This window comes from Narcine bancroftii, chromosome 6 (genome assembly GCF_036971445.1).
Source record: "Narcine bancroftii isolate sNarBan1 chromosome 6, sNarBan1.hap1, whole genome shotgun sequence".
Taxonomy (NCBI): domain Eukaryota; kingdom Metazoa; phylum Chordata; class Chondrichthyes; order Torpediniformes; family Narcinidae; genus Narcine; species Narcine bancroftii.
The window spans coordinates 152,785,137-152,811,989 of NC_091474.1; the positions used below are offsets into that span (position 1 = coordinate 152,785,137).

At 39.7% G+C, this 26,853-nt stretch overlaps 2 protein-coding genes across 12 annotated transcripts in view; one reads left to right on the forward strand and one right to left on the reverse strand.

Annotated features, from left to right (window-relative positions):
• Positions 1 to 13,480, reverse strand: part of LOC138736598 (structural maintenance of chromosomes protein 6-like) — a 114,029-nt gene extending 100,549 nt beyond the window's left edge. For 6 of the 9 annotated variants that reach the window (XR_011340427.1, XR_011340428.1, XM_069886370.1 and 3 more), the window contains exons 1-3: positions 13,391 to 13,480; positions 4,894 to 4,972; positions 1,880 to 2,051 (exon numbers count right to left, since the gene is read on the reverse strand). Coding sequence is in view for 7 of the 9 variants with exons in the window: in XM_069886370.1 (XP_069742471.1) it covers positions 1,880 to 2,035 (156 nt within the window). In the remaining 2 variants the exon portion in view is untranslated. Of the gene's footprint in view, positions 1 to 1,879; positions 2,052 to 4,893; positions 4,973 to 10,814; positions 10,919 to 13,247; positions 13,269 to 13,386 lie in introns of those variants that run through there. The other 3 variants (XM_069886371.1, XM_069886373.1, XM_069886372.1) reach the window with 3 other exon arrangements.
• Positions 13,481 to 13,644: 164 nt separating this feature from the next.
• LOC138736599 (flap endonuclease GEN homolog 1) overlaps positions 13,645 to 26,853 on the forward strand; it is a 68,048-nt gene continuing 54,839 nt past the window's right edge. For 2 of the 3 annotated variants that reach the window (XR_011340429.1, XM_069886378.1), the window contains exons 1-6: positions 13,645 to 13,829; positions 19,438 to 19,617; positions 21,401 to 21,590; positions 22,481 to 22,657; positions 24,091 to 24,201; positions 26,531 to 26,604. Coding sequence is in view for 2 of the 3 variants with exons in the window: in XM_069886378.1 (XP_069742479.1) it covers positions 19,457 to 19,617; positions 21,401 to 21,590; positions 22,481 to 22,657; positions 24,091 to 24,201; positions 26,531 to 26,604 (713 nt within the window). In the remaining variant the exon portion in view is untranslated. Of the gene's footprint in view, positions 13,830 to 19,437; positions 19,632 to 21,400; positions 21,591 to 22,480; positions 22,658 to 24,090; positions 24,202 to 26,530; positions 26,605 to 26,853 lie in introns of those variants that run through there. The other variant, XM_069886379.1, reaches the window with a different exon arrangement.

The following is a 26,853-nucleotide window of genomic DNA, read 5'->3' on the forward strand; positions in this document are numbered from 1 at the left end:
CAGTAGCGTGCGGATGTCAGCACGTCAGTGCCTCCCCACTTGTACCCCTGCGTAGCCCCGCTCAACTCATCACCCCCGGCCAAGCTCACCGCGTCACACTTGTGGACGTGCTGGCCAACTGTCAAGCGTCGGCGCCATCTTTCATCAACTGCAGTTTTGGAGAAATCGATCCTCTTCCAGACTCCCCCAAAGATATCCTGTGAGGTTTTAGCTCCATAGTAAATCGATCCTGGTGCTTTTTCTGATTGGTAGACCCAGATTTTTCACTTTTTCCGACAACTTCAATAACTAATTTCTTTTGTTTCTGACTTCTTCCTTTCTTCATTTCTTGTAACCCCAACACTTAATACTTTGTCTAGTAGACTTTTTAAAAACTTTAAACTGTCTCTAAAATTCATGCATTAATTAGTCCAGCCAGGGAGGAACAGATCCCACATCTTTGTTCTATGCCATCTTGCCACGCCCCCGCAGGAGCGAGGCCTTGATGGGGAAGTATCAGTGATCGGTGTGGCCAGCATTTTTTGGTGAGAATTAAACATTATTTTAATGCTTAAAACACCTTTCCTTGTTGTTGTTTAAACACGGTCACAAGTGATTTGCTGTCGCTACTGAGCTGTTTTTAAAAAAACGATCAGTTCTCCAAAAAAAACCATTTATACGAAATAAGCCCAGTCCTGACCATTTCAGATAATCGGAGATGTACTGTAATTTAAAACAAATGACAGCAATATTCAGCAGGTCAGGCAACATCCATGAGAAAAGAAACCTGTTTTTCAGGTCAAGGTTCCTCATCGGAAATGGAAAAGTGAGAAAATACAACAAGGAACAAAAAGGCAATACCTTTAAGTGGTTACATTTTAAAGTGCCAAGGCCTAAAAATGTGCCCAAACAGAACATGGGATGCTGTTGCTAGAGTAATGCGGGAGGCCAAAGACACAAAGGTCATAATGGGAGTAGGACAGGGAATTCAATATAACAAGAAATTCAGTCATCCTTGCAGCCTGAAGAGAGTTTCAAGTACAGGTAGATCCTGACTTACAACCGTAATGGGGACTGAAGACTTAGTCGTATCTTGGAATAGACACAAGTTGGAATTTTACCCGCGCGCATGGAGCACCAAAGTCTTAAAGCAAACTTGTTAATCAAATCTTTTTTTTCATCATACATATGACTTTAACAACTTAAAGCTTCCTTAATTTGTTGATCAACTTCGTGAGGTTTTCCACATTCTGATCCATGCTTAGCTTGTTAATCGATGTTCTGGGGTCAAAGGGCTGTGCACAGCCATCTTGATTCTTTTGCGAATGTACAAGTCTTCATGGCGCATGTGGAAGTCTTTGGTGGGTTGGCATATTCTAGTTCAGTTGGCGCATGCATGAGAAGTAAGCAAACTGATGATATTGAAATTGGACCCTAACTCTTGCACATGCATCCACCAAACTTCACTATGCAAACCCACCGCATATGCACCAACCGAAGGCTCACGATGCACACAGGAATCAAGATGGCTGCGCTCAGCCCCAGGACGCCAACTAACAAGTAGGCACATTTTGGCTCTTACCTGCCTTGTATCCCTGTTATAGTTTATGAATTACAACATAAACTGCGTAAATTTTATATTTTTTAAAAAGTCGGTGGTATGTGTGGATGGACACATCACATAGGTAGCAAGTTGGGGAGTACCTGCAGTCACCAATCTGTGCTTGGTTTCTCCACTGTAATGGAGACTACTTTGGGAGCATCAAATTCAATATGTTGAAGTAGCAAAATGTCAGTTATATAATCAAACCAAGGGAATGAACAAAATAAACGATTGTGCTTCATTTTATAGACGCATTTACTTGATCAATTCTACTTCTGCAGATCATAAAAATCTCACCAAGAGTGAATTTGGTAGACAGTCTCCACTTTGTCCATTAATTGTTGCAGTTTTCCAATGACTTCCGTTGGCTTCATCTGGATCATCCTTAATTTCAGTTTTGATTCTTTTTGTAGGCAATGTTCCTTTGGAAGTATTTTCTTTTCGTTTTGACATGTTAAATTATTAGAACCTAAAAGCATTAACAATAAGACCTTAAACTTCACAAAATTATTATATTTCATCTGAATGAGCTTGTACATTTTGGGGGAAAGAATTCCAGAATACCCAAGTATATTACAATACCTTCTGGAATGATCACTCCCCACTGCTACTGCAGGTGAAAAACTTGTCCCTCTGTCAAAGTCCAATAAAAAGATCAACCTGCTGAGGCAGAATTTCAGATGCACCTCATCCAAACTAATTTACTGCATTTAGAAAACTCCATGTGGCCTATTCTATAATCAGTGAGAGCATATATAGATAGGGCAACCACTTCACCATGTCAGAATTCCTGGTTGCTAGCATTTTAATTCCCCTCACTGCTTGTAGATCTTCTTTGTCCATTCTCCTAATCTATCCAACTCCCTGTGCAAACTCCCTACTTCCTCAGCACTACCCACCTCTTCGCCTCTCTTCATTTCATCTGCAAACATGTTCATCCTCAACCTTATCCATTGCCAGTGAGGCTAAATGTAAATGTAAGGAGCAACAAACCAATACTCCTCCTGGGCAGCCTTAAACACAACATGAATCTATTTTGGTTCCTCCCCCCCCCCCCCCCCCCCCCCCCCCACCACTTCAATCCAGTTCCACTGTTTCAAGTCCTTTACACACTTTTGCTTTCATTTTCATCTCAAACATTTTTTTCACCTTTTCTCCCCCCTTTAGTCAATATTCTAAAACCTCTTGGCTCTTCTCCAACCCTTCCCCCATTTATGCTTGCTATTTCCCTTGCTCATTCAGTCTCAATTAAGGGTCCTGGCCTGAAGTGTTGAGTGCTCGATTCCTCCAGCTTCTCATTGTTTGCTCTTTATTTTAGATTGCTGTAATTATGTGAATTTTGAACCCCAGCTGGCATAATCGGGTTCAAACTCATGACCACAAATCTTCCCAGAGGTTTTCATTTCTCAAATCAGGACAGACATCTGTTTCATTAGTTCACCAGTCGGTCCACCACTAAATTGTGAAGCTCTTCAATAAGAGCTCATGGTATTACAGGCAAGGTACTAGCATGGATAAAAGATTGACTGACTGGTAGGGGGCCTTTTTTGACTGACTGTCGGTAACTGGTGGTGTTCCACAGGCATCTGTGTTACATTCGCTGCTTTTCAAGCTATGTGTAAATAATTTAGATGGCGGAGTGGATGGCTTTGAGGCCAAATTTGCGGATTATACAAAGAGAGGCAGAGAGGTGGGTACTGCTGAGGAAGTAGGAAGTCTACAGGGGAACTTGGACAGGTTGGACAAAGTAGTGGCAGATGGATGTGCACTTTAATGGAAAGAATAGTCTATTTTCTAAATGGGGAGAGAATTCAAAAAGTGGAGGTCCAAAGAAGAACTGTGCAAGTTCTTAGTTTTCTTAATATAACTATATATTTTTCTTATATTAATTTCTTTGGAAAAACCCAACACCCAACCCCAACCAACCAATTTTCCCTTGCAACCACTGCAACCGTGCCTGCCTGTCCTGCATCGGACTTGTCAGTCACAAACAAGCCTGCAGCAGACGTGGACATACCCCTCCGTAAATCTTCGTCCGCGAAGCCAAGCCAAAGAAGAAAAGAATTTCTTTGGGGGTGGGGGGTTTAGAGGGGAGGGATTATAACCAACTTTTAAAAGATTTCTATTGTTATATTTTAATCGTTTATTAACCATGTATGGAAAAAAATTTAAATAATTTCAAGATTCTCCAAAGATTAACCTTCAAGTTAAGTCAATAGTAAGGAAGGAAAATGTAAAGATAGCATTCATCTCAAGGACTAGAATATAAAAGCAAAGGTGTAATGCTGTGGCGTTAGACTACATTTGGAAACTGGTGAGCAATTGGGGTCTCATATCTAAGGATGTGCTAACATTAAAGAGGGTCCAAAGGAAGACTGCAAAATGAGAGCTTGATGTCCCTTGTCCTGTACTCACTGGAGAATGAGGAGCTATCTCATCAAAACATTCCTAATATTAAAAGGGTTAGATAGAGAAGACAAGATGTTTCCAGCAGTGGGAAAATCTAGGAGCAGAGACTCAGCAAAAAAGAATATCCCTTTAGAACAGAGATAGGAGAAGTTTATTTTCCCACATATGGCTGTGGAGACCAAGTCACTGGATATATTTAAAACAGAGGTTGTTAAGATCTTTATTAGTAAGGGCATCAAAGGTTAAGAGGAAAAAGTGCTGATTTACCATTTTTGGCAGAGCATAACATAAATGAGCCAGTGGCCAAAATAAAAAATTATCAGTTTTGTATTTTCAGCTACTCCAAGTAAGCCTTAGCTCTGATGCCCCTCCTATTTAAATATTCACAGAGCCTATAGTCTCACTTCCAAGTTCACACCGTCAAAGAAAAGTATACCGAACCTCATCAATTTTATTCCAACCCTCTAGTAGACAGGTACCTGGATATGAAAAGATTGGAAGGCTATGGGCCATTGAAGCAAATGGGACTGGATTAGATGGACATCCTGGTTGACATTCATGATTTGGGTCAAAGTGCCAGTCTCCATGCTGGATAACTCGTTCATTTTATTTGAACCCAGAGAAATCAGAACATAAATGCAATAAATGATTAAAGTGATGTGACTGGAAACTCTCTGGACTGTGTGCTAAATAGTTGCTCAATTTGTGTTTAATCATTTGGTTTGTAATCCACAATTCATTCTGACCACAGCCTCTACAATAATTGAAATTCAATCAGCTGTCCTATCTTCTGACCTGGCACCTTTTAGCCTCAAAATATTTAAATAAATTCAATAATTTGAAATACAAAAGCAAATTACTGCAAATACTGAAAATCCATTGAAGGTAGATGAAAAGATTACCAGCATGAAATATTGTTGTCCTTCCGCAGATCCTGATGAATATCAATCGATATGATTCAAAGTAAACTGGAACACAATTCTAAAAGGATAAATGAACAGAGATTTGAAGGAATTATTTTTCTATTGCTTATTGTCTTTGAAGGTATAGGCATCACTAGCAATATTGCACATTCCTATTTATCTTTGGCTTGGTAAGCAATTTCAGACAATGCCCAAGAGCCGATCACATTGCTTTGGGTAAGGAGTTAAATATTACAGTGGGTTAGATCAGGGTGGCCAACATTTTAATTTTTAATTTAGGCATATTGCACGGTTACAGGCCATTTTGGCTCAGAGTCCGTGTCACCCAATTAACCTACACCCCTGGTACATACAAATGGGGTGAAGTGGCCGGTTATAATGCTGTATGCCTAAATTAAAAGGTTGGCCATCCCTGGGTTAGATCAACCGAGGATGATAAATTTCCTCCTGGACATTACATTCGTGAACCAAATGGCCTTGTGCTTTTCTGGAAAAAAATCATTTTGAAACTTGTAACAGAGTATATAGATTTGTTTTTGGGAGATAAATTGGGAAAGGTTTGTTAGAGTAGTTACAAACAAACATTTTACATCAGATCTTATTTGCAATACTGGAGCACTGCCCCATGCTAGACATATCGGGGCCTCAAAGCTTTTGCAAGAGCTTTGAAGAGTGCTCAATAGACTTCACAAATGGATTGTTGTTTACAAAAGGCAACAGATGAAAGATCTTGCTGGAGCTGCAAACTGTCTGGAAGAGAACTTGTTATTCTAAGAGGGTTATGTGGCTTTGCAAGCAGAGAGAGTCAAACAGGCTTTCTCAGAGAGAGAGAGAGAGAGAGAGAGAGAGAGAGAGAGAGAGAGAGAGAGAGAGAGAGAGAGAGAGAGAGAGAGAGAGAGAGAGATATCATTTGTACAGTGTTACAGCCAGCAGACAGCAGCTGGGACTGGAACAGAACAAGCTGGCAGTGGATAGCCCATTTGGAAGATGGCCTGGTCAAAGCAGTTGTGGTTCATGCAAGGGGAGAGGACTGGCTGTCTAATGTTTTACATGAAATAAGAGAAACAAAAGGAACTCTGTGGTGACCTGAAAGAAAGAGGTTATCATCTGTAGAACTCAAATAGGGCAAGTTTCATCAGCAAGACATTGAGGTAACTGATGGAAGTACACCAGTTGTGGATGTCCTGCAACAACAGATCTCTCTCTCTGAAACCCGACAAGAACCTTCCTGAGCAGTAACCATTTATCTTTCAAGCACCAAAGCCTGGTGAACTTTATAAATGTTAAATTCTGTGCACAATATAAGAATTGCCTGCAACCAGTGAACTAGGAAGAATGAGAAGTGAAATTGGATTGTAAAACCAAAGTACTTTTCTTAACTTACACACACATTACACACGTGCACTTAGAATTAGTAAGGGATTAAGTAAGTTAATAGTGTTATGAGTCTAGAGGACCCCAAAACCCAGCAGCAACAGATATGCACCACGACAAAGGGTTACTTAAACAAAAGTTGCTTTTTATTGTCCTTGAACATGAAAATAGAATCAAACTTTAATTTATCACTTTTCTTTCTTTGGCTTGGCTTCGCAGACGAAGATTTATGGAGGGGGTAAAAAGTCCACGTCAGCTGCAGGCTCGTTTGTGGCTGACCAGTCCGATGCGGGACAGGCAGACACGATTGCAGCGGTTGCAAGGGAAAATTGGTTGGTTGGGGTTGGGTGTTGGGTTTTTCCTCCTTTGCCTTTTGTCAGTGAGGTGGGCTCTGCGGTCTTCTTCAAAGGAGGCTGCTGCCCGCCAAACTGTGAGGCGCCAAGATGCACGGTTTGAGGCGTTATCAGCCCACTGGCGGTGGTCAATGTGGCAGGCACCAAGAGATTTCTTTAGGCAGTCCTTGTACCTTTTCTTTGGTGCACCTCTGTCACGGTGGCCAGTGAAGAGCTCGCCATATAATACGATCTTGGGAAGGCGATGGTCCTCCATTCTGGAGACGTGACCCATCCAGCGCAGCTGGATCTTCAGCAGCGTGGACTCGATGCTGTCGACCTCTGCCATCTCGAGTACCTCGACGTTAGGGGTGTGAGCGCTCCAATGGATGTTGAGGATGGAGCGGAGACAACGCTGGTGGAAGCGTTCTAGGAGCCGTAGGTGGTGCCGGTAGAGGACCCATGATTCGGAGCCGAACAGGAGTGTGGGTATGACAACGGCTCTGTATACGCTTATCTTTGTGAGGTTTTTCAGTTGGTTGTTTTTCCAGACTCTTTTGTGTAGTCTTCCAAAGGCGCTATTTGCCTTGGCGAGTCTGTTGTCTATCTCATTGTCGATCCTTGCATCTGATGAAATGGTGCAGCCGAGATAGGTAAACTGGTTGACCGTTTTGAGTTTTGTGTGCCCGATGGAGATGTGGGGGGGCTGGTAGTCATGGTGGGGAGCTGGCTGATGGAGGACCTCAGTTTTCTTCAGGCTGACTTCCAGGCCAAACATTTTGGCAGTTTCCGCAAAGCAGGACGTCAAGCGCTGAAGAGCTGGCTCTGAATGGGCAACTAAAGCGGCATCATCTGCAAAGAGTAGTTCACGGACAAGTTTCTCTTGTGTCTTGGTGTGAGCTTGCAGGCGCCTCAGATTGAAGAGACTGCCATCCGTGCGGTACCGGATGTAAACAGCGTCTTCATTGTTGGGGTCTTTCATGGCTTGGTTCAGCATCATGCTGAAGAAGATTGAAAAGAGGGTTGGTGCGAGAACACAGCCTTGCTTCACGCCATTGTTAATGGAGAAGGGTTCAGAGAGCTCATTGCTGTATCTGACCCGACCTTGTTGGTTTTCGTGCAGTTGGATAATCATGTTGAGGAACTTTGGGGGACATCCGATGCGCTCTAGTATTTGCCAAAGCCCTTTCCTGCTCACGGTGTCGAAGGCTTTGGTGAGGTCAACAAAGGTGATGTAGAGTCCTTTGTTTTGTTCTCTGCACTTTTCTTGGAGCTGTCTGAGGGCAAAGACCATGTCAGTGGTTCCTCTGTTTGCGCGAAAGCCGCACTGTGATTCTGGGAGAATATTCTCAGCGACACTAGGTATTATTCTATCTCTATTGACTCACTTAACCCCCTTCTAATTCTAAGCACACGTGTGTGTGTAAGTTCAGTGAAGTTCTTTGGTTCACAGTCCAATCTCACTGGTTGCACGCAATGCTTATACTGTGCACAGAAGTTAAGATTAATAAAGTTCACCAGGCTTTGGTTAACCACTCAGGAGGGTTCTTATTGGTTCTCAGAGAGAGAGTTTATCTTGTTTCAGGACATCTTTTTTAATCAGCCATTCCAATGTCTTCCTGACAAAACTTGCCCCCTCAGGATTCTCCAGATGTTGACCTCTTTCTCTCAGGACACCACAGAGTTCCTTTCTGTTTCTCCTATTCCAAGGGAAACACCGGACAGCCAGTCCTCTCCTTTAACCAGGCCATCCTCCAAAGCTTGCCAGCTTGTCCCTCTGGAACCAATGTCTGTGTCTCTCCTCTCTCTCCCTCACTCCCTCCAACTCTGAGAGCAAAGCCTGTTTTTTTTCTGTTCTCTGCCTCCAAAGATCACATGACCTTCCAGACAGTAAATGCTCTTTTCCAGACAAACCTGCTACTGCCTGTTGTTACATTTGTTGCCTTTTTGCAAATAACAATCCATCATGAGTCTCTGAGCACTCTTACAAAAACTCCTGCAAAAATTCTGTTTCAAGTGTTTGTGTGTGACCTGCTCTAACAAACCTTTCACAATTTATCTCCCAAACACCTCTATATACTCTTTCACACCTTCTACCTTTCAAGGAATTTTAACTCTTAAAATTCAGTTATAACTAAACTGTCTTAAAATTACTAAAGAGATAATAATACCCAATATATAACATGTTATAATACAGTAACTCAATTTTGAGTATTTTTTTATACACATTGAATTTATACACATCTTAACAAACAATCTGCTATCACATTATTTATACCTCTGATATGATTAATTTGCAGATTATATTCTTGTAATATTAAATTCCAGTTTAACAGTCTTTTGTTTTTATTCAAAAACACCACAGAGGATTATGGTCAGTGAATATCACAATCGGTTCATGAGAGATACCACAATATATGTCAAAATACAGCAGAGCAAATATGGTAGACAACAGTTCTTATTCAAAAGTGGAATAGTTTCTTTGATGAATATTATTTTTTTCCAAAAGTAGGCAACTGGATGGTCAATTTCATTATGTTTTTGCAATAAAACTCCGACTGCTGCTCCCTTACTGGCATCCACTGCTAAAGAAAATGGTCTGTCAAAATCAGGAGATTTTAACACACAGCAATCGCATAGCATCTACGTTAAACTTTCCAAAGCTGTCTGTCAAACTTTAATCTATACAAATTTCTCCCCTTTCTTCAAAAGATTAGTTAAAGGAAGAGGAACCTCAGCAAAATTCTGCAAAATTTCCTGTAATATCCTGCCTTTCCTAAAAAAGCCTTCTCACTGCTTTCTTGCCATTGGGAATAGGAAACTCAGTAATTGCATTCACCTTAGCTTGAACAGGTGCAACTTTGCCATGGCTAACTACATAACCCAAGTATGTTACTGTGGCATTTGCAAATTGACTCTTTGCTAAATGAACAGTTAAGTTTGCTTTGGATAGTCTTCCAAACAATTTGTTCAATCCCCTTAGATGTTCTTCCCATGTGTCACTTTTCGTGACCAAGTCATCAATATAAGCATCTGTATGAGTTAACCCTTGAATAACCAAATTAATCATCTTTTGGAATGTTGCAGGGGCATTTTTCATCCCAAAAGGTAACACATTATACTTGTATAAACTGGATGGAGTTACAAAAGCCGAAATAGTCTTTCCTCTCTCAGTTAAAGGCACACACCAGTAACAGTACAACAAATCCAACTTAGTAAGAAATTTAGCTTTGCCAATTTTGTCAATACATTCATCCATTCTCAGAATAGGATAAGCATGTTTTAGTTACTGAATTAACCTTCCTGTAATCTGTACAGAACCTAACAGTTCCACCTGGTTTTAGTACCAGAATACAAGGAGAACTCCAATCTGATTTCGAAGGTCTAATAATACCATTTCTCAGTATATATTCTACCTCGTGATCCATTAATTTGCTCTTCTAAATGTTTACTCTATATGGGTGCTGCTTTATGGGATTTGCTTCTCCTACATCTACATCATGGTAAATCACTGATGTTCTTCTTGGAACACCAGTGAACAAATTCTTTCAACTGCATCTGCTCTTGTAACTTAAGATGGCCTAACTTTTCTTCCAAATTTCCCAAAATTGCTGAGTTAGACAGGCGCACAGGAACCATGGTTGCTTTAAAGTTACCCTCACAAGATTCTGTTTCCATAATCTTATGATCCATAACTTCCTCAACCCTGTCAACAACTAACACCTCAGATACAGATTGTTCTCCACTACCTTTATTCTCATAATAAGGTTTCAACATAATTATGTGACAAACTTGAGTTTTATTCCTTCGATCTGAAGTGTTAACAACATAGTTAACATCATTCCGTTTGATTTAACTACATGCAGTCCAGAAAATCTAGCTCTCAAAGGATTGTCATGTGCTGGAAGCAAAATCAAAACTTTACTTCCTGTCTTAAAATTCCTCACTAGATTTTACCAGACAAATAAATGCTTCAATTTACCCTGAGCCATTTCTAAATTCTCTTGAGCCAAAGTCCACACTTTTTTGTACCCTATCCTTAAATTTAGAAACATAATCCAGCAAATTTAACTGCACATCCTCATTAAGCCACTGTTCTTTTAACATTAAAGGTCCTCTAACGTGATGCCCAAAAACAATTTCAAAAGGACTCCTGCACAGCCGCCCTTGCTGCAAATATTAATAAATGAATACCTTCGTCCCAATCTTTTCCATTCTCCAGACAATAAGTCCTCATCATATTTTTAAGAGTAGAATGAAATATTTCCAAAGTTCCGAGTTTCAGGGTGGTACGCAGATGAAGTGATTTCAAACTCATAAACCAACTGCTGAAACAATCCAGACATAAAGTTAGATCCTTGATCACTCTGGATCTCTTTCGGTAATCCAACTGTGAAAAATCTTTCCAGAGCCTTTACTACCGTTTTGGCTTTAATATTTCTTAATGGTATAGCCTCTGGAAATCTCGATGCTATACACATAATTGTTAATAAGTACTAATTCCTAAACTTAGTTTTTGGCAGGGGACCTACACAATCTACCATAACCCTTATGAAAGGTTCCCCAACAAAAGGAATAGGTTTTAATGGAGCACTGGAGGGTCCTGATTAGGTTTCCCTGCAACCTGACAAAAGTGACATGTCTGGCACCAATTTACAACATCCTTCCTCAAACCAGGGCAGAAAAATTGTCTCAAAATCTTATTCATGGTTTTCTTCACACCAAGATGACCACACAAAGGTGGACTGTGGGCTAGTTTTAATATTTCCTTCTGGTAATTTTTAGGAACAACCATCTGATGAATTACCCCTCACCCTTCATTAGCAGAAATGTCAAGAGATCTCCATTTTCTCATCAACAATTCACCTTTCAAGTAATATCCACAAGCCATTTCTTTTTAATCTCCTGTTCAGTTACTGCTTTGTTCCTTCAGACAACAAGATCTGTATCTATTTTCTGTTGCTGAATTAACTCTTTCCTTGACAAAGAGAAATCCTCACTCTCACAAAGACCCTGCTCTTTCAAAAGTACTTCACAAGTACTGGGCAAGTCTCTATCAACTGGATCTTCTTCGGCTCTCATCATTTTCTTAGTCACAGACCTCATTACAGCACATGCAGGATACATCTCATAATCCTCTCTAACTTCATCCTTACTAGGCCAATTTGTTAATCTCAAAACTGACCCAACTTTATCCTCCGCCAAATCATTCCCTAATAAAAATGAGACACCCTGCATGGGTAACTTTGAAATTACTCCTACTACAACAGGTCCTTTAACTAATTCAGAATTTAGCACAATATTTTGAAGCGATGTTGACTCTACCTCACCTCCAACACCTTTAATCAAAGTTGTCTCCCATGTCAGTCCTTTGATCCAGAGTTAAAACCTGCTCTAACAAACCTTTCTCAATTTATCTCCCAAACACCTCAATATACTCTGTCACAATAGTGGTAAGTTAAAGTTAGATTCTATTTTTATGTTTAAAGATAATTAAAAGCAACTTCTGTTTAAGTAACCATTTGTCTTGGTGAATATCTATTGCTGTTGGGTTTATGGGTCCTTTGGGCTCATAACGAACTCCAGATTGTTAAATGATTTTTAAAATTCCACAGCTCAAAAGATTTTCTTCATCCGCGAAGCCAAGCCAAAGAAAAGAAGACAATTTTGCAGTTTATTTGTGTGTGGATGAGAAAGTATCCAGAACTAGAGGTCACAATTTCAAAGAAAGAAATTGACTATTCAGCAAAGATTGAAAATCAATGTCTTCAGAATCTTAAACCTAAGTGGATTGTAAAGGCTCAGATGCTGAGGACATCCAGATGACTTTTCAATAATAGAATAATCAATGACTATGGGATTGCTACAGGAAAGTGGTATTAATGAAAGGCTCAGTTTTGATCTTCAAATTTCATATTTATTGTCAGAGTACATACATGACATCACATACAACCCTGAGATTCCTTTTTACTGCAGGCATGGCATTGGTAGTGCAAAAAATAAACTATAGTGTGCACAAGTAAACAAATAAACTGGAAACAGAAAACAAATGTAAACAAACTGCAATACAGTTTGCAATACAATACAAATCAGAACAAAAGCAAATAAAGTGCACAAGCAAGAGTCCTTAAATTCTAATTGAGCTTGTCAAGCAGGAGTCTGATGGTAGAGGGATTGCACTTCTATTTCTTATATAAATAATCTTTATTTAAAAGATATGGTCTGACTACTGCAGTGCATTTAGTTTTGTGCACCATGCATTGTTATGTAAAGGGTTTGGAGATGCAGAAGAGCTTTAACAAAATGATTCCACTGAAATGACTTCAGTGGTGTGACAAGATTGGAGAACTGGGGAGGGGAGGGGGGGGGGTTGGATGATCTGCTAGATGTAATTAAAGCCATGAAGAAACTACTGCGATTGGTGGATGGGTTGAAAAAAAGGAACATAAAATGAAGACGCTTGATGAAAGAACCAATGCAACTTTATGATTTTTTATCTGATTGATAGTAGTTAAGAGTCTGGAGTACACAACAAAGAAGAATTTTAATGTTAGACGCCGGAAGAGGGGTGGATACATAACTATTTGGGAACAATATGAAGTATGGAGAGGGAAAATTTAACATTACCCATCCACAGATTTAGTACTCAAAGACAAGGCCTTCATTTCATTGGGCGTAGTTTACGGAGGTAGATCAAAGGCAAAGCTCACCCACTAATTTTGTGCCAACAGCCCTCACCCAGCAATCCCCAAGAACATCAACTCACCCACCAGCCCCGAGGAATGATCGGTTTTCCGCCGAAATTTCCTATTCAAAATTTCCCAACAACAAAGGACGCAGTCGCACCCAACACGTCACTAATTATAGTTAGACGCATGCGCGCTGATTCACATCGGAAGTCACCAACATTCCACAGTTCGTCGTTGGCTCCTCCGTTTCCCTATTCTGTTCAGACTGCGCATGTCCCCAACCGTCGGTTTGCGCGCATGCGCTGTGGCCTCGATCCCGAATTTGAATTGCGGGTTGAAGTGACAAGGGTGGCGTTGGAGGGGTTGGTCAGTATTCAGTCGTTTGTTTCCTTCCCCCGTCTCTGCGGTTCGTTTTCTAACCGCACAGTCTTTTGAGCCAACAAACCGGGTGCAACTGGTGCCGTGACCGAGGACGGGACATTTGAGTGGAGATCATATATTGCACAGACGCTGAGGAGAGGTAAATGCGCCCAGAGAGGGAGAAGACCAGGGTGGACGGGCTCAGGCGGATGAGGCTGGAGGGGATCAGAGTTAAGAATATTTGACACAAAACACATAATTCCTAGTTCTACGAACAAATTAACAGGATATCTCTTGCATTCGTGCAACTGTGTAAAGAGCACAATTGGCAGAGTAAGATTTAATAATTAGCACCTTCGGGAAGCATGATTGCACTGTTATTCATTCAGGAACCTGAGAGCTGCAGCGAATAAACTATATTTATGCTTTCACACTCTTAAGCCTTCGATGGGAAGAGGGTGTGATGGGCCTTTCAAGATGTTGGCCGCCTTTCCTTGGCATTAGGAAATTTAGATGGAGCTTTTTGGAGGGGTGGGGGTGGTGGAAGTTAATGTTCTGAACTGCATTCACTACCATGTGTAGCTTTTTCTGATTTTGAGCAAAGTAGTTCTCATACCTGGGATCGCTGTGATGCACCCAGCTAAGATGTTTTGAGTTATGCACCTGTAGAAGTTGTTAAGTGATGAGGGAGACCTGCTGAACTTTCATAAGTCCCTTTTAACTTGTATCCTACTAAATTGGCTGTTCAAAATCTCCTGGATAGGAATGGTGTTTTTGCTGTTCACACTTGACCACTCTTAACTGGGATGCTGCACGCATTCACACTTGCAAAGAGTGAGGACTTTTCTACCTTCTACCGGTGATGTCATGACGCGTTGAGTGATGATGGACCTGCCCTAAATCCTGATCGATGTATTTGAACAAAATTAATCATGCCTAATTATAACATAATTAAGCTTTATATTACAGCACAATATGAGCCCTTCAGCCCCTGTTGTTGATGGGCTGTCCCATTTTAATCTTTATAAGGGACTGTGGGAAAGTGTTAGCAATAAATAGCAATGGCAGACAACTTTTAAGCAGCACAGAAAAGTTGGTAGCGCTATAGCACACAATTTATAAAGGCTGTGGGAAAATTGGTAACGCTATTGCATACAATATATAAATGCCATGGGGATAAAGGTGATGGTGGACCTGCCCTCCCAGAATTCTGTGTGGCAGAGAAAGGGCTGTATGCACGGAGCCTTCATGGAGGGGGCTCTCTGCTGCAAGGCATTCTGGGAGGCTCGGTCCGCCATCGCTTTTTCCCATGGTCTTCATAAAGTGGTAAATTGTGCACTATAGCTATTTATTCCTATTTATTTCCATTCTCTTTCGCTGTAACTTTCCTACGCCAAAGTTTATACTATTTTAATCTTTCCTTCATGTTTCTACATTCATGCAAAAACTTTGGGTATTTCTATCCCAGAATGCAATTGTCTGTTCACCACTTGCCTGATTGCAACTCCGGCATCTGCAGACACCAGAGATTGTACTAGGGGTTGAGGCAGTCCATTGCTGGTGGGAGATGACATCATCTCCTGCCGGTGTTGAGAAGATACGACCATTTGTAGGCCGTGTACTGACAATAACCATACCAGCAGTACGAGTATAAGACAGCTTTAATAAACTAATATGTACATTAAGAGGTCTTGTCTCTCTGCAAGATGAACCTGGAAGTCTAGACTGTAGCTCTGGGCTGCTTTATACACAAGGGAAACATGACCCAGCCCTCATCAAGGGCTCAGTAGTGGAGATGGTCAAGAACTTCAAATTCTTGGGTATCAACATCTCCAAGGATCTGTCCTGGAACCTCTATGTTGATGCAATGACAATGAAGACTTTTCAGCGGCTATAGCTTGTGAGATGTCTGACGTGGTTCAGTATGTCACTGAAGACTCTTGTAAACTTCTACATGTGTATCACGGAGAGCATTCTGGCTGGTTGCATCACTGCCTGGACAATTCTCAGGACAAGAATAAACTCCACAGGGTTGTTAACTCGGCCTGCGACATCACAGACACCAGATTTCATTCCATCGAGGACATCTACATGAGGTGGTGGTATCTTTAAAAAAGCAGTCTCTGTCCTCAAAGATCCCCACCACCCAGGCCATGCCCTCTTCATTCTGCTACCAATGGGGAAACGGTACATAAAGACGAGCACACAGCGGCACAAGGACAGCATTTTCCCTGCTGCCATCAGATTCCTGAATAATCAATGAACTAAAGACACTGCCTTACTTTTTGTGCTATATAAAAATAAAATAATAATAATAGTGCAATGTTGTAAGATGGTTATAATATGTATGTTTGCACTATGATTCTGCCACAAAACACCCGACAGTAAATTCTGATTCTGAAGAAAAAAATGCCTTTTATTTAAATATGCTGGGGCCCCCAAGGAGGGGATGGGGGGTTGGGCACACAGGACTCCTGTTGAGAATGGCTGCTCCAGAGGCCATGTTAAATGGATAGTAATTTGGATAGTCAATGGGCAAAAAAAAAATTAAGGATTTGAAAAACAAGGGATACATGTTAAATAAAAAACTATACCAAAAATGAAAGAAAGAATGGGAGGAATCAAGTGAGACAAAGCAGAGGTACCAGGCAGGATAAAGAGAAAATTAGCCAAGGGTACTTCTCTTAATCACTGCACCTGCAGTCTACCCCTCCTCCCTGCCAAGGCCCCACCAGTCTAACTCTTCTGACTGACAGCAATCCACTCTCATTTTCCCCCTCTCCCCCCATTATATGTGATCAAATCAGGTTCAGTAGGTTCAGAGAAATGAGTCCCAACACAGGCTAAACAAAGGATGATATGCAGATGATGGTACCCAATCCAACATCTCCTCCTCACTGATCATCAACACAGGAACACCCCAATGATGTGTGCTTCGCCCACTGATCTACTGTGTGGCCAGGCACAATTCCAATACCATCTACAACAGGGGTGTCAAACTCAAATTCACAGTGGGCCAAAATTAAAAACTTGGACTAAGTCGTGGGCCAAACTAAATATTTATTGAAAATTTTCAACAACATCTGCATGTTTTCTCTTCTTTCAACATTGTAATGTTAAACTTTTTCTTATTAAAATAAATGTTAAATAATAGTTTTGGTTAAACTCTTTCCAGAAGAAGCATTAACAAATGAGAAATAAAATATTCAATAAATAATATTTCTTTATAGCCTTTAAGCTCCTTTTAAATGTTTTTTTTTTCACAAGCCAACAAGTCAAAAAATAACAACTTGCTTCAATGAAAATCCAATCTTTCAACTTTGAACAGTCCAAAGTTAACCAAAGAAAATATTAATCCAAGCTTAGCTTGCTACACTGTGATTTACTCTGATGCACCTGGGTCTAAACCAGATACTTGGCATCTCTTCTTAGATGCAAGTTCATCAAACTCTGGGGTCAGAGTTTGCCTCCCACCTGTCTTGAAAGGTCGTTTTCTGTCTTTCGTTTGGCCATTTTTCGTAAGGGGTTTATTACATGTGAGTTAGGCGACAGGTCGCAGATGCTAAAGAAAGTAAAGAGAGGAGGTGGGGGCGATTAGTGGGCTGGCGGGCCGGCGCCAACGCATTTGCAAAGCGTTCTGGGATTTGTAGTATTAGCTGTGCATGCGCTATACTGGCATGGCGGCCAGCTGTAATAGATATTTGATATGATCTTGCAGGGCAAATTTGGCCCGCGGGCCTGAGTTTGACATGTGTGATCTACAAGTTTGCTGATGACACCACAGTTGTCGGCAGAATCACAAATGGCAATGAGTAAGCGTACTGGAGGAGAGAGATCAGCTCGTTGAATGGTGTAGCGACAACAACCTTGCACTCAATTGCTCCACAGCAATCTACTTTCTTCATTAGTCCACTCTGATCTCCCCTTAACCAACCCCACTAACTCAAGTACTCTTCTCCTGATTGATCCTACTCTATTTGCAGTGATTCCCCACCTCAGTTTCCCTCACACTCCCACCCAACCATCTCCCCTCCTGACCTTTTCTACCTCTACATTATTCTAGTCCTGATCCTCACCTGATGTTTCCCCAGCTGACCACTCACTCTCTGTCTCTCATACATCAGTTGCCCCCTTCCTGATCCCACACTTCCACAGTCTCCTCCTTCTGATCTTCCCCAGGCTGCCCCAACATCCATGCTCCAGGGTCGCCTGACTCGACATGCTGGAGTCTCCAGGTCAATGACTATACAAATAAATAGCATTCCAACATAATCATTAAATTTCTTGATGACACCACAGAAGTGGGCCAGGTATCAAATGATGAGACAGAATACAGGAAAGATGTCGAAAGTATTGTGGCATCATTCTGTAGCGTGTTGTGCGCGAGCACAGCGAAAGAACAGACAACAGGCCATGAGCTCATCTAGCACAACTGATTTACTTTGAAGTTCGCACTGCAGCCTTTAAAGCTGCTTCGAGCCTGCCCCTTGTGTCCCGGAACTTATGTCACGCTAACGTCTGAAACAGAAAAGACAGACCTGCGACGCCATCTTTTCCGCGGCAGCCTGTACATGACAAGTGGGGCCACACAACCCCCACCCCGAACCAGTGCCTGTGGTCTCACGGTGCGTCATGGGTGAGATCTGCTGCTTCGGTGGCCGACCACTACATACAGGCGGCAGGACCTTTACTGGCTCTGACAATTCCAAGTGAGCTAGTTTTAGACAGTTCAGCATGAAAAGTTCCTCTCTGCCCCTGATGTCAAGAGTGAAAATAGATGCATTTCTCTAGAACACCTTGTAGGGTCCCTCATTGGGATGCTGGAGGGGTGGCCTGCAAGGAATGAGATTCCTTGCATGATGTCACAACAACAACCTTGCACTCAACTTTAGAAAAACTAAGGAAATGACGATAAATTTCAGGAGGAGGAATTTAGGAGAACATGAAACAGTTGTCATTGAGGGGGTGAACAGTGAAAAAGGTTAAATACTTCAAATTTCTAGCTGTTAACATCTCTGTAGATGTATCCTGGGCCCTCCATGTCGATGCAATCATTAAGAAGGCTCGCCAGTGGCTCTACTTTGTAAGGAATTTGAGATTTGCTATGTCACTAAAGTGTCCTGCAAATTTCTACTGGTGTATCATGGAGTGCATTCTGACTAGTTGCATGACTGTCAATGCATAGGACTTGAAAAGACTACCGAGAGTTGTGAACTCTGCATCTCCATCATAGGCATCAACTTTTAATCTATCGAGGATATCTACAAGAGGTGATGACTTAAGGAAGCAACCTCCATCCTCACCACCCAGGCCATGCCCTCTTCATTCTGCTACCTTTGGGAAAAGGCCAGAAGCTGAGCACTCAGTGGAACAAGAACTACATCCTTCCCTCTGCCATCAGATTTCTGAATAGACAATGAACCACAGACACTATCGCACTTTCTCTTCTTTTGCACTGATTTATTTATTTTTAAATGTAATTTATAGCAATATTTGCACCTGTGCTGCTGCTGCAAAACAACAAATTTTGTGACATGTTCATAGCAATAAATAAAATTCTGATTCTGACCCCCAACTCTAACAATTCATTGTTAGTCTGTATTATGTGCTGGGGTATCAAAAGGAGGATTTTAAACATCGACCTGTGGCAGGAGATGAGGATGGTGTGAAATAGGGACTTCTGCATTAAAAAAACCAATTGATAGTATCTGTTTATCCAACTTGCAGAGGTTTGTGGGAATTAATATATTTATACCTTTGTCTTTTAGTTTCTGAACAATTGGAATCATGGGAGTCAATGACTTGTGGCAGATTTTGGAGCCAGTTAAAGAACATGTTCCATTGCAAAATCTTAAAGGGAAAACATTAGCTGTCGATATGAGCTTGTGGGTCTGTGAGGCTCAAACAGTGAAAGGCATGATAGGAACGGTTAGCAAACCACATCTCAGGTAACATGAAATGTGTAAGTAATTACTGTCATAATGGATAGCAATTTCGGACATTGATTGAAATTATGGTTATTGCTTTGTGGTTAATAGGTTTTAATGTTTCACATGCAATGAGGGAAGATAAAATATTATTACATTGTGCTAGTGATTGTTTCAGTACAGTTGTTGACATATACAAAGACATTTACTAAATTTGTTCCCTTAGTAATTATTGATATGAAAGGAAAATTAAAGTGCCTATCTTCTGTTTGGGACAGATGTTGGACAAAATGTTTGGTTGGGTGAATTTGTGATAATGGAAGCAGAGAAAACAATATTTAGAATTTGGTACAATGGAAGTAATGAAACTACACAGTTTGGGGACAACTCAAGTATCAAGAGATTCAGAATCAACACAAATGAAAATCAATTTTTCTTCCACCAATGAGAATACACTGTTCAAAAGCATTTCAGAAAATTCCTTCTGCAGTTTGTATCTGTCACTTACCCTTGTTATGGGTCCAGAGGGCCCCAAAACCCAGCAGCAATAGAAATTCACCAAGACAAATGGTTACTTAAACAAAAGTTGCTTTTAATTATCTTTAAACATGAACACAGGATCAAACTTTAACTTATTACTTTTAACTTAACCTAACTTAATCCCCTTCTAATTCTAAGCGCACGTGTATGTAATGGATGTGGAAGTTCAGAAAAGTTCTTTGATTCACAGTCCAATCTCACTTCTCATTCCTCCAAGTTCACAGGTGGCAGGCAATTCTTACACTGTGCACAGAATTTAAAATTTATGAAGTTCACCAGGCTTTGGTGCTTGAAAGGTAAATGGTTATCACTCAGGAAGGTTCTTGTCAGTTTTCAGAGAGATTTGTTGCTCATTGATCACAAACTGATTCCTTCTGATCAGCCACGTTAGTGTCTTGCTGAAGAAACTTGCCCCATCAGGCTTTTCCAGATGATAATCTCTTTCTTTCAGGTCACCACAGAGTTCGTTTTCTGTTTCCCTTATTTCAGGTGAAACATTATGCAGCGAGTTATCTCTTGTATGGACTACAAGGGTTTTGACCAGGCTGAACTAAGAACTCACAACCCATTTTCAAAATGTTTTTTTTTCCACCAGCTTGTCAGCTTGTCATGTTCCAGTCCCAGCTGCTGCTACTCAACTATAGAACTAAAATCTCTCCCTCTCTCCCCTCTCTCTCTCTCTCTCTCTTTTTCTCTCTCTCTTTCTTTCTCTCTCTCTCTCTCTCTCTCTCTCTCAGAAAACCATGTTACCCTCTAGGAACAGCAAACTGCACTCATACTGCAGCACCGGACCACAATCTTCTGAGTTCATTCATCTATTGCTTTCCAAACATTACTCCACAGTATGTCCAATTCACACCTACTTGTGAAGTTCTTACAAACATTCTTCAAAGTTTTTGCAAAGTCTCTCAGAGCCTGGACTGTCTGGCTTGAGCAGAGCTCCAGCATTTTAAATGAGATCTGATTTGAAGTGTTTGTATTTGTATGTGACCTACACTAAAAGCCCCACACAATTTATGTTCTAAAAGCATGTCTATATACAATATAAAATATAACATAATCTGTCACACCTTAAATTGATGAGGTAGCCAGTTTTGCTTGTCGGCATTAATAACTATCCTTGTGGAAACAGAAACTACTTGGATATGTATACCTATAGTGACATTTGCATTTCACATATCATCTTTCATCAACATATGTCTGACATTTGATACTCAGCATTTGCAATTTTTCCCTGCTGATTTGTACTTTGCTTTAATTTTAGAAATTTATTTTTCCGAGTGTCCTATCTCACTTTGATGGATGTGAGACTTATCTTTGTGGTGGAAGGTACTGCACCAAAATTGAAAGCTGAGACAATGAGTAAACGGAATGAAATACGTTATGGTGGGTGCATAAAACAAGGGACTTGTATTTGGAGAGGAAGATCCCATTTTAAATCTGTTCTTAAAGAGGTCAGTGTTGTCTTAAAAGTTTATTTTAGCACTGTGACCCAGGAACATTATCCCTCCTGATATAATCAGTTGTTGTCTTGCAATTTGCTGCTGATATAAATCAATGTTAATCAATATTCATCTAAATGTTAACTGGGGCATTGCATCAAATATTAGTGAAATTAATGATGGGCTAGCAACACCTAACTTATACCTGGAACATATCTTTTATAGTTGCTGAAAGACTAAGTTGTTTTTCCAGAATTTGTTTATTAATGGTTACAATGACTTTATTTGAATTTAGTTATTCTCTTTTTATCGGCAAATCTTTTTGAAATAATTTTGTTTGATCTGGAGAATTCATTTAAATACCTTCATGGTTTTAAAAGATGTCATTCCATATTCATCCTAATATATTAATACTGACGCCATGTGTTAAATCGCAAGATAACATTGCTGGTAATCTCCCTGTTAAATGTATTGCATATTCCACGTGGTGACCAATGACATTGAAAGAAATTCTTCAATTTACTTTGTTTTGTAAAAAAGACTATTTGAGAATGTGTTATTGTGAGACACGCTTACTTTTTGCTGGTTTTTATTATTTTTAATGAACAGAAATGAGTTTTAATTCAGTGAAATATTCCATCAGTTCATCCAGCATAAATGGTTTGTTTTGGCTTACAGCCAGAGGTAGTTACTTTCATATAATTTCATGTACACCTGCTGGAAACCCTATGATTTATGGGGTTTTTTTCACCTTGAAATTCAACATCTAATGGCAAAATTCCCTATTGTGAATTTTGGGTAACCTTAATTTTCTCACAATTTAATTTCTGACTTTGTAATTTGTAAACCTTTTCTGAAGTGTTCTGTAAATATTGAAATGTGGGTTATTTTTTTCTTATTAGTGCTGTGAATTGCTGGATTATTTGGGTAACCCATGGATTTGTGCAGCTGGTGAAGCTGAAGCTATGTGTGCCTATCTAAATGAAAATGGATATACTGATGGTTGCATCACCAATGATGGTGATGTTTTTTTATATGGAGCTCAGACTGTGTACAGAAACTTGACCATAAGCATAAAGGTACCTTAGAATTTGCATTTTGCTATGGCTTGAACAACATCATCAGATTCTGTTTTTGTTTCCAAATTTGCTGCATGTTAAATATCTGTCGACTTCCTGATGTGTATTTTCTATCCTCATGTTAATTAACTCAAAAAGAAGCAACAGAAAATCAAGAGCAAGTTCAAGCACTAATGTGAAATTACTAAAATACAAAAGAAACAATCAAGTATTGATTATCTAATAAGGGGTATATACTTCCAAAAGATTGCAGCCGGCAAAAATCTGATAGAGCAAAAATCGTGATCCAGTCTTTTCATTATCCCTTAACATAGAAGATAGGACCAGGAGTAGGTCATTTGACCCTTCGAGCCTGCTCTGCCATTTTACCTTGGTTTTCTTCATTCAATATATCCCCTCATTACTGAGTTTTAAGATAGAAAATGGAATGTGGTACTTGTGGGAAAACATTCCCTATCTAGTAATACCAAAATATTTTACTTGGGTCATTGTTATCCAAAATATATCTTTTGAAGAGAGGATCTGAAGCTAACATTCAATTGGAAGAGATGGGGAATTACGATTTCCAATACTGAGATGAACATTAAAATTGGAGAACTTAACTCTGTACTTTTTGCATCCTGCAGATTATGTTTTGTGTTTTTCTGCAATGTTGACCCCTTTATATGTGGTAAGATGGTTAACCTGACTAGGAGGGGTATAATTTGGATACTGTGTTGGGAAAGTCACAATTTCATTTTACAGTACAATTCCAATTATCCAAAATGGTTGGAACCAGGCCTATGTCAGATAAACGGTTTTTCTGGAGTGCTGGTCATTTTTTAAAAACACCCCTGTAGCAACATCAAAATACTTGTAACAGTGTTGATACAACAAACAACAAGGCTTTTTAAGCATTAAAATAATGTTTAATTCTTACCACAAAAAAAAGCTGGCCACCGCCGATCGCCAACACCTCCCCACCGACCTGGGGGTCCAGCGTCCCCGCCAGAAAGCCGCTCTCCTTGATGACACCAGGACAAGGGATTCTTCCGACTGCTTGCAGCTGGGAGACTTTGGCATGCAGTTTGAGAGGGAAAGTTGGAGAGAAAAATCAATAGAGGAAGGTAAAGAAGAAATTGAAAGAGAGGAGGGAATTACCTGAAACGAGGACAATTGTCGTTCTAATTTATTGTCAAGTGAATTTTATTTTAACCTGTGATGGCTCTGAAAAAATATTGGATAAATGAAGATTTCTGATTGTTTCAGATCGCCTTATTTATCCAAAATTTTTTAAATTTTTCAGACAAATTAGGTTTTCAGAGAATCCAATTTTGGATGATTAGATTTGTACTGTAAATTGATCCTGAGGTCCATGCCAAACATCAGAAGACCAATTTTTTTTTCCACTCAGTGATTGGATAGACTTGATTTTTTAATTTTCCATTTAATAGGATCCCCATGTGGACTGCTACAAAATGTCAGATATAAAATCCAAATTGGGCCTTGACCGAGATGCACTAATTGGTTTAGCCATTCTACTTGGATGTGATTACCTACCAAAGGTATGGTACACTAACAATAAACTGTAACATGCATTAGGTTGGTCTTGAGTTTGTATGTTTTGACATAAATCCTTGCACCAATGCCATTGTTTAAAATTAAAATTTAGATTGTGCATAATACACAATTGTTTTTTATGAATATTTTATACATATAATTTTTTTTAAGTATAAAGGATTAATTGTATTTTAAAATAAATAGTTTTGTGTTAGTGTCAGAGACTCATCATAATTTCTGATGAAAGACTTGGATAACTGAGATATAGTAAATATTGTCAAAAAAAAACAAATATAATTCACAGTTTTCTGTCTTGAGTTGTTTGGATAAGAGAATTATAAATGAATTTCCACTGGGATGAGGAGCAAAAACCTTTGTTGATAAAGATTATGTATTTCTAAGACTTGTGAACAAAGAAAATGGACATGCAATATTGAGATGGTGCTCCACAATTAAAACCATCTTCATTTCATTAAGGTGATAAACAAGGGAACAGTCTTCTCCAGGAATTTGAAGATATCTCACAGTATTATTTCAGAATATGATGGGTGTTATCCTTGTTCTGCCTAAAGTTTTTTAATTAAAATAATTTAGAATAAACAAACATCACTTTGCTCTTCATGGAATTGCGAAAAATGTCGTTTAAAAGAAAATCCAAGTTTCATTTTGTACATGCAGTCACTGATCCCAAGAATCACAATCAGAATTTAATGGGAAGTTTGAATGATATGCTCTAGAGTATAATGTTCCAATGTACTGGAATTGATTTAATTTTTAATGAAAGTTTTTAAAAAAATGTTAGGAAGGGACAGCAGTTTCAACAGCTTCTGTGGAAAGAGATACAGCAAATATTTTGGATAGGACTTGGAGACTAACTTTTTCCCGAAGTGGCAGAGAAAGAGGAGGAGAGCAATGATGAGGGATCACGATTTACAAAGGGTAAATAGAATGAAATTGTGTGGAGTTATTGAATGCAGTGAAGTTCCTTTGTGTCTATTATTTGTTGCTAAAGTTGTGAAGCCTGGGTGATGCATAGTTCATCTGGCCTAAAGGAATGTGGCGAGGTTTAATTGTTAAACTTATATTGCCAATAAATGTGCAATGTTTATAGTTGTTGTATGATTATTAACTTATCAAAATGATTTTTTGCCATGTTCAGAAGGCAAGTTGTACAGTAATGTATTTATATGAGCAGTGTCATAGGCTAACCATATTTACCAACTTCATCAATACCTTCCTTCCATAAGCTCAGAAGTGGGATGTTTCCTAATGATTGTACAGTGTTCAATTCTATTTGGAATTCCTCACAAAATGAAGCAACCCATTCCTGTATGTAGTCGTACAAAAACAACATATGCATTTGCACTACTGCCATGCAATGGTACACCTAACCAGAAACTCAACTGGACCACTCCCATAAATATCCTAATAACAAGAGTAAGTCAATGGCAGAGTATCTTATGACTAATAATATTACCTCTGGGCACCCTAAAGCCTTTCCACCATTGAAATGACAAAGGTATATGATGGAATATTATCTGCAGTGCCAGATGAGTGTAGTTGCAAAAATTCTTAAGAATTTTAACACCATCCAGGGCAAAGCAGCCCATAAACCATACTAAATACTAATTCCTGCCACCTTTGTTGCAGAGTTCAATCTCTCTAAAATTTATTGTAGATAGTCGAGTCCACTCTTCCAACAGTATCTCTCCTAACCCATGACTACTACCATTAAGAAGGAAAATGGCAGCAGGAAATGCTCTTGGCTGTAGTTTTTCCTCCCAAATCGCTAACTTTGATTCATCATTATTGGGTCCTGTAAGAAACTACCTCAACTGCAAAATGGGGAAGAGCCTCAAAGGTACTGTAGTGGTTGAAGAAGGTGGCTCACCTCCATTGTCTCAAGGAGAGGCTATATGTGTTGGCCCTTTCAGAGGCTTTCAAATGCTTAAAAAAAAATTTAAAAAAGCTTAATTCACGTCTGATGGCTTGTTTGCACACGTTTTATTATCAATTAAAAGTAATGTGAATGATTGTTTTCCATCAAAGAATGGACCATTTTATTTCAGATTACTTTACTTACATGAATTTTAAGTTCCCAAGCTGATGTAATGAGATTTGAGTCTGTGCCTACAAATGCATAATCTAGATGCAAGTATACTAGTACAATAATGATTTCTGAGGCATGGTATCTGTGGTTTTATTTTGCATATTTGATTCAAATATTAAATTAAGTTTAGGAGATGAATCTGTTTCAAGAATTGAACATGTTCTAAGTAATTTGAGAGTTTTCTGTTGCCAATTTATGAAATGCTTTTGCTTTTCTGGCTCTAGGGGGTTCCAGGAGTTGGGAAGGAACTGGCTTTGAGGCTGGTCGAGACAATGAATGGACAGAGCCTACTTCAGAGGTAAACTTGACTCTTGGATAGTTGGCAGGTTCTATCTATATTTTTATCTACTGGAGGTGATCTTTCTTCCAGGTCGCATCTTGATGTACTGAATTAACAGACGCATGACTGTAAAGGGCAACCCACACATCAAGAACTTCTCTAATACAGATTGAGTACCCCTTATTTGAAGTTCCGAAATGCTCCAAAATCCAAAACTTTTTGAGTACTGACATAATGCCACAAGTAGGTGCCAGTTTGTTACCAACC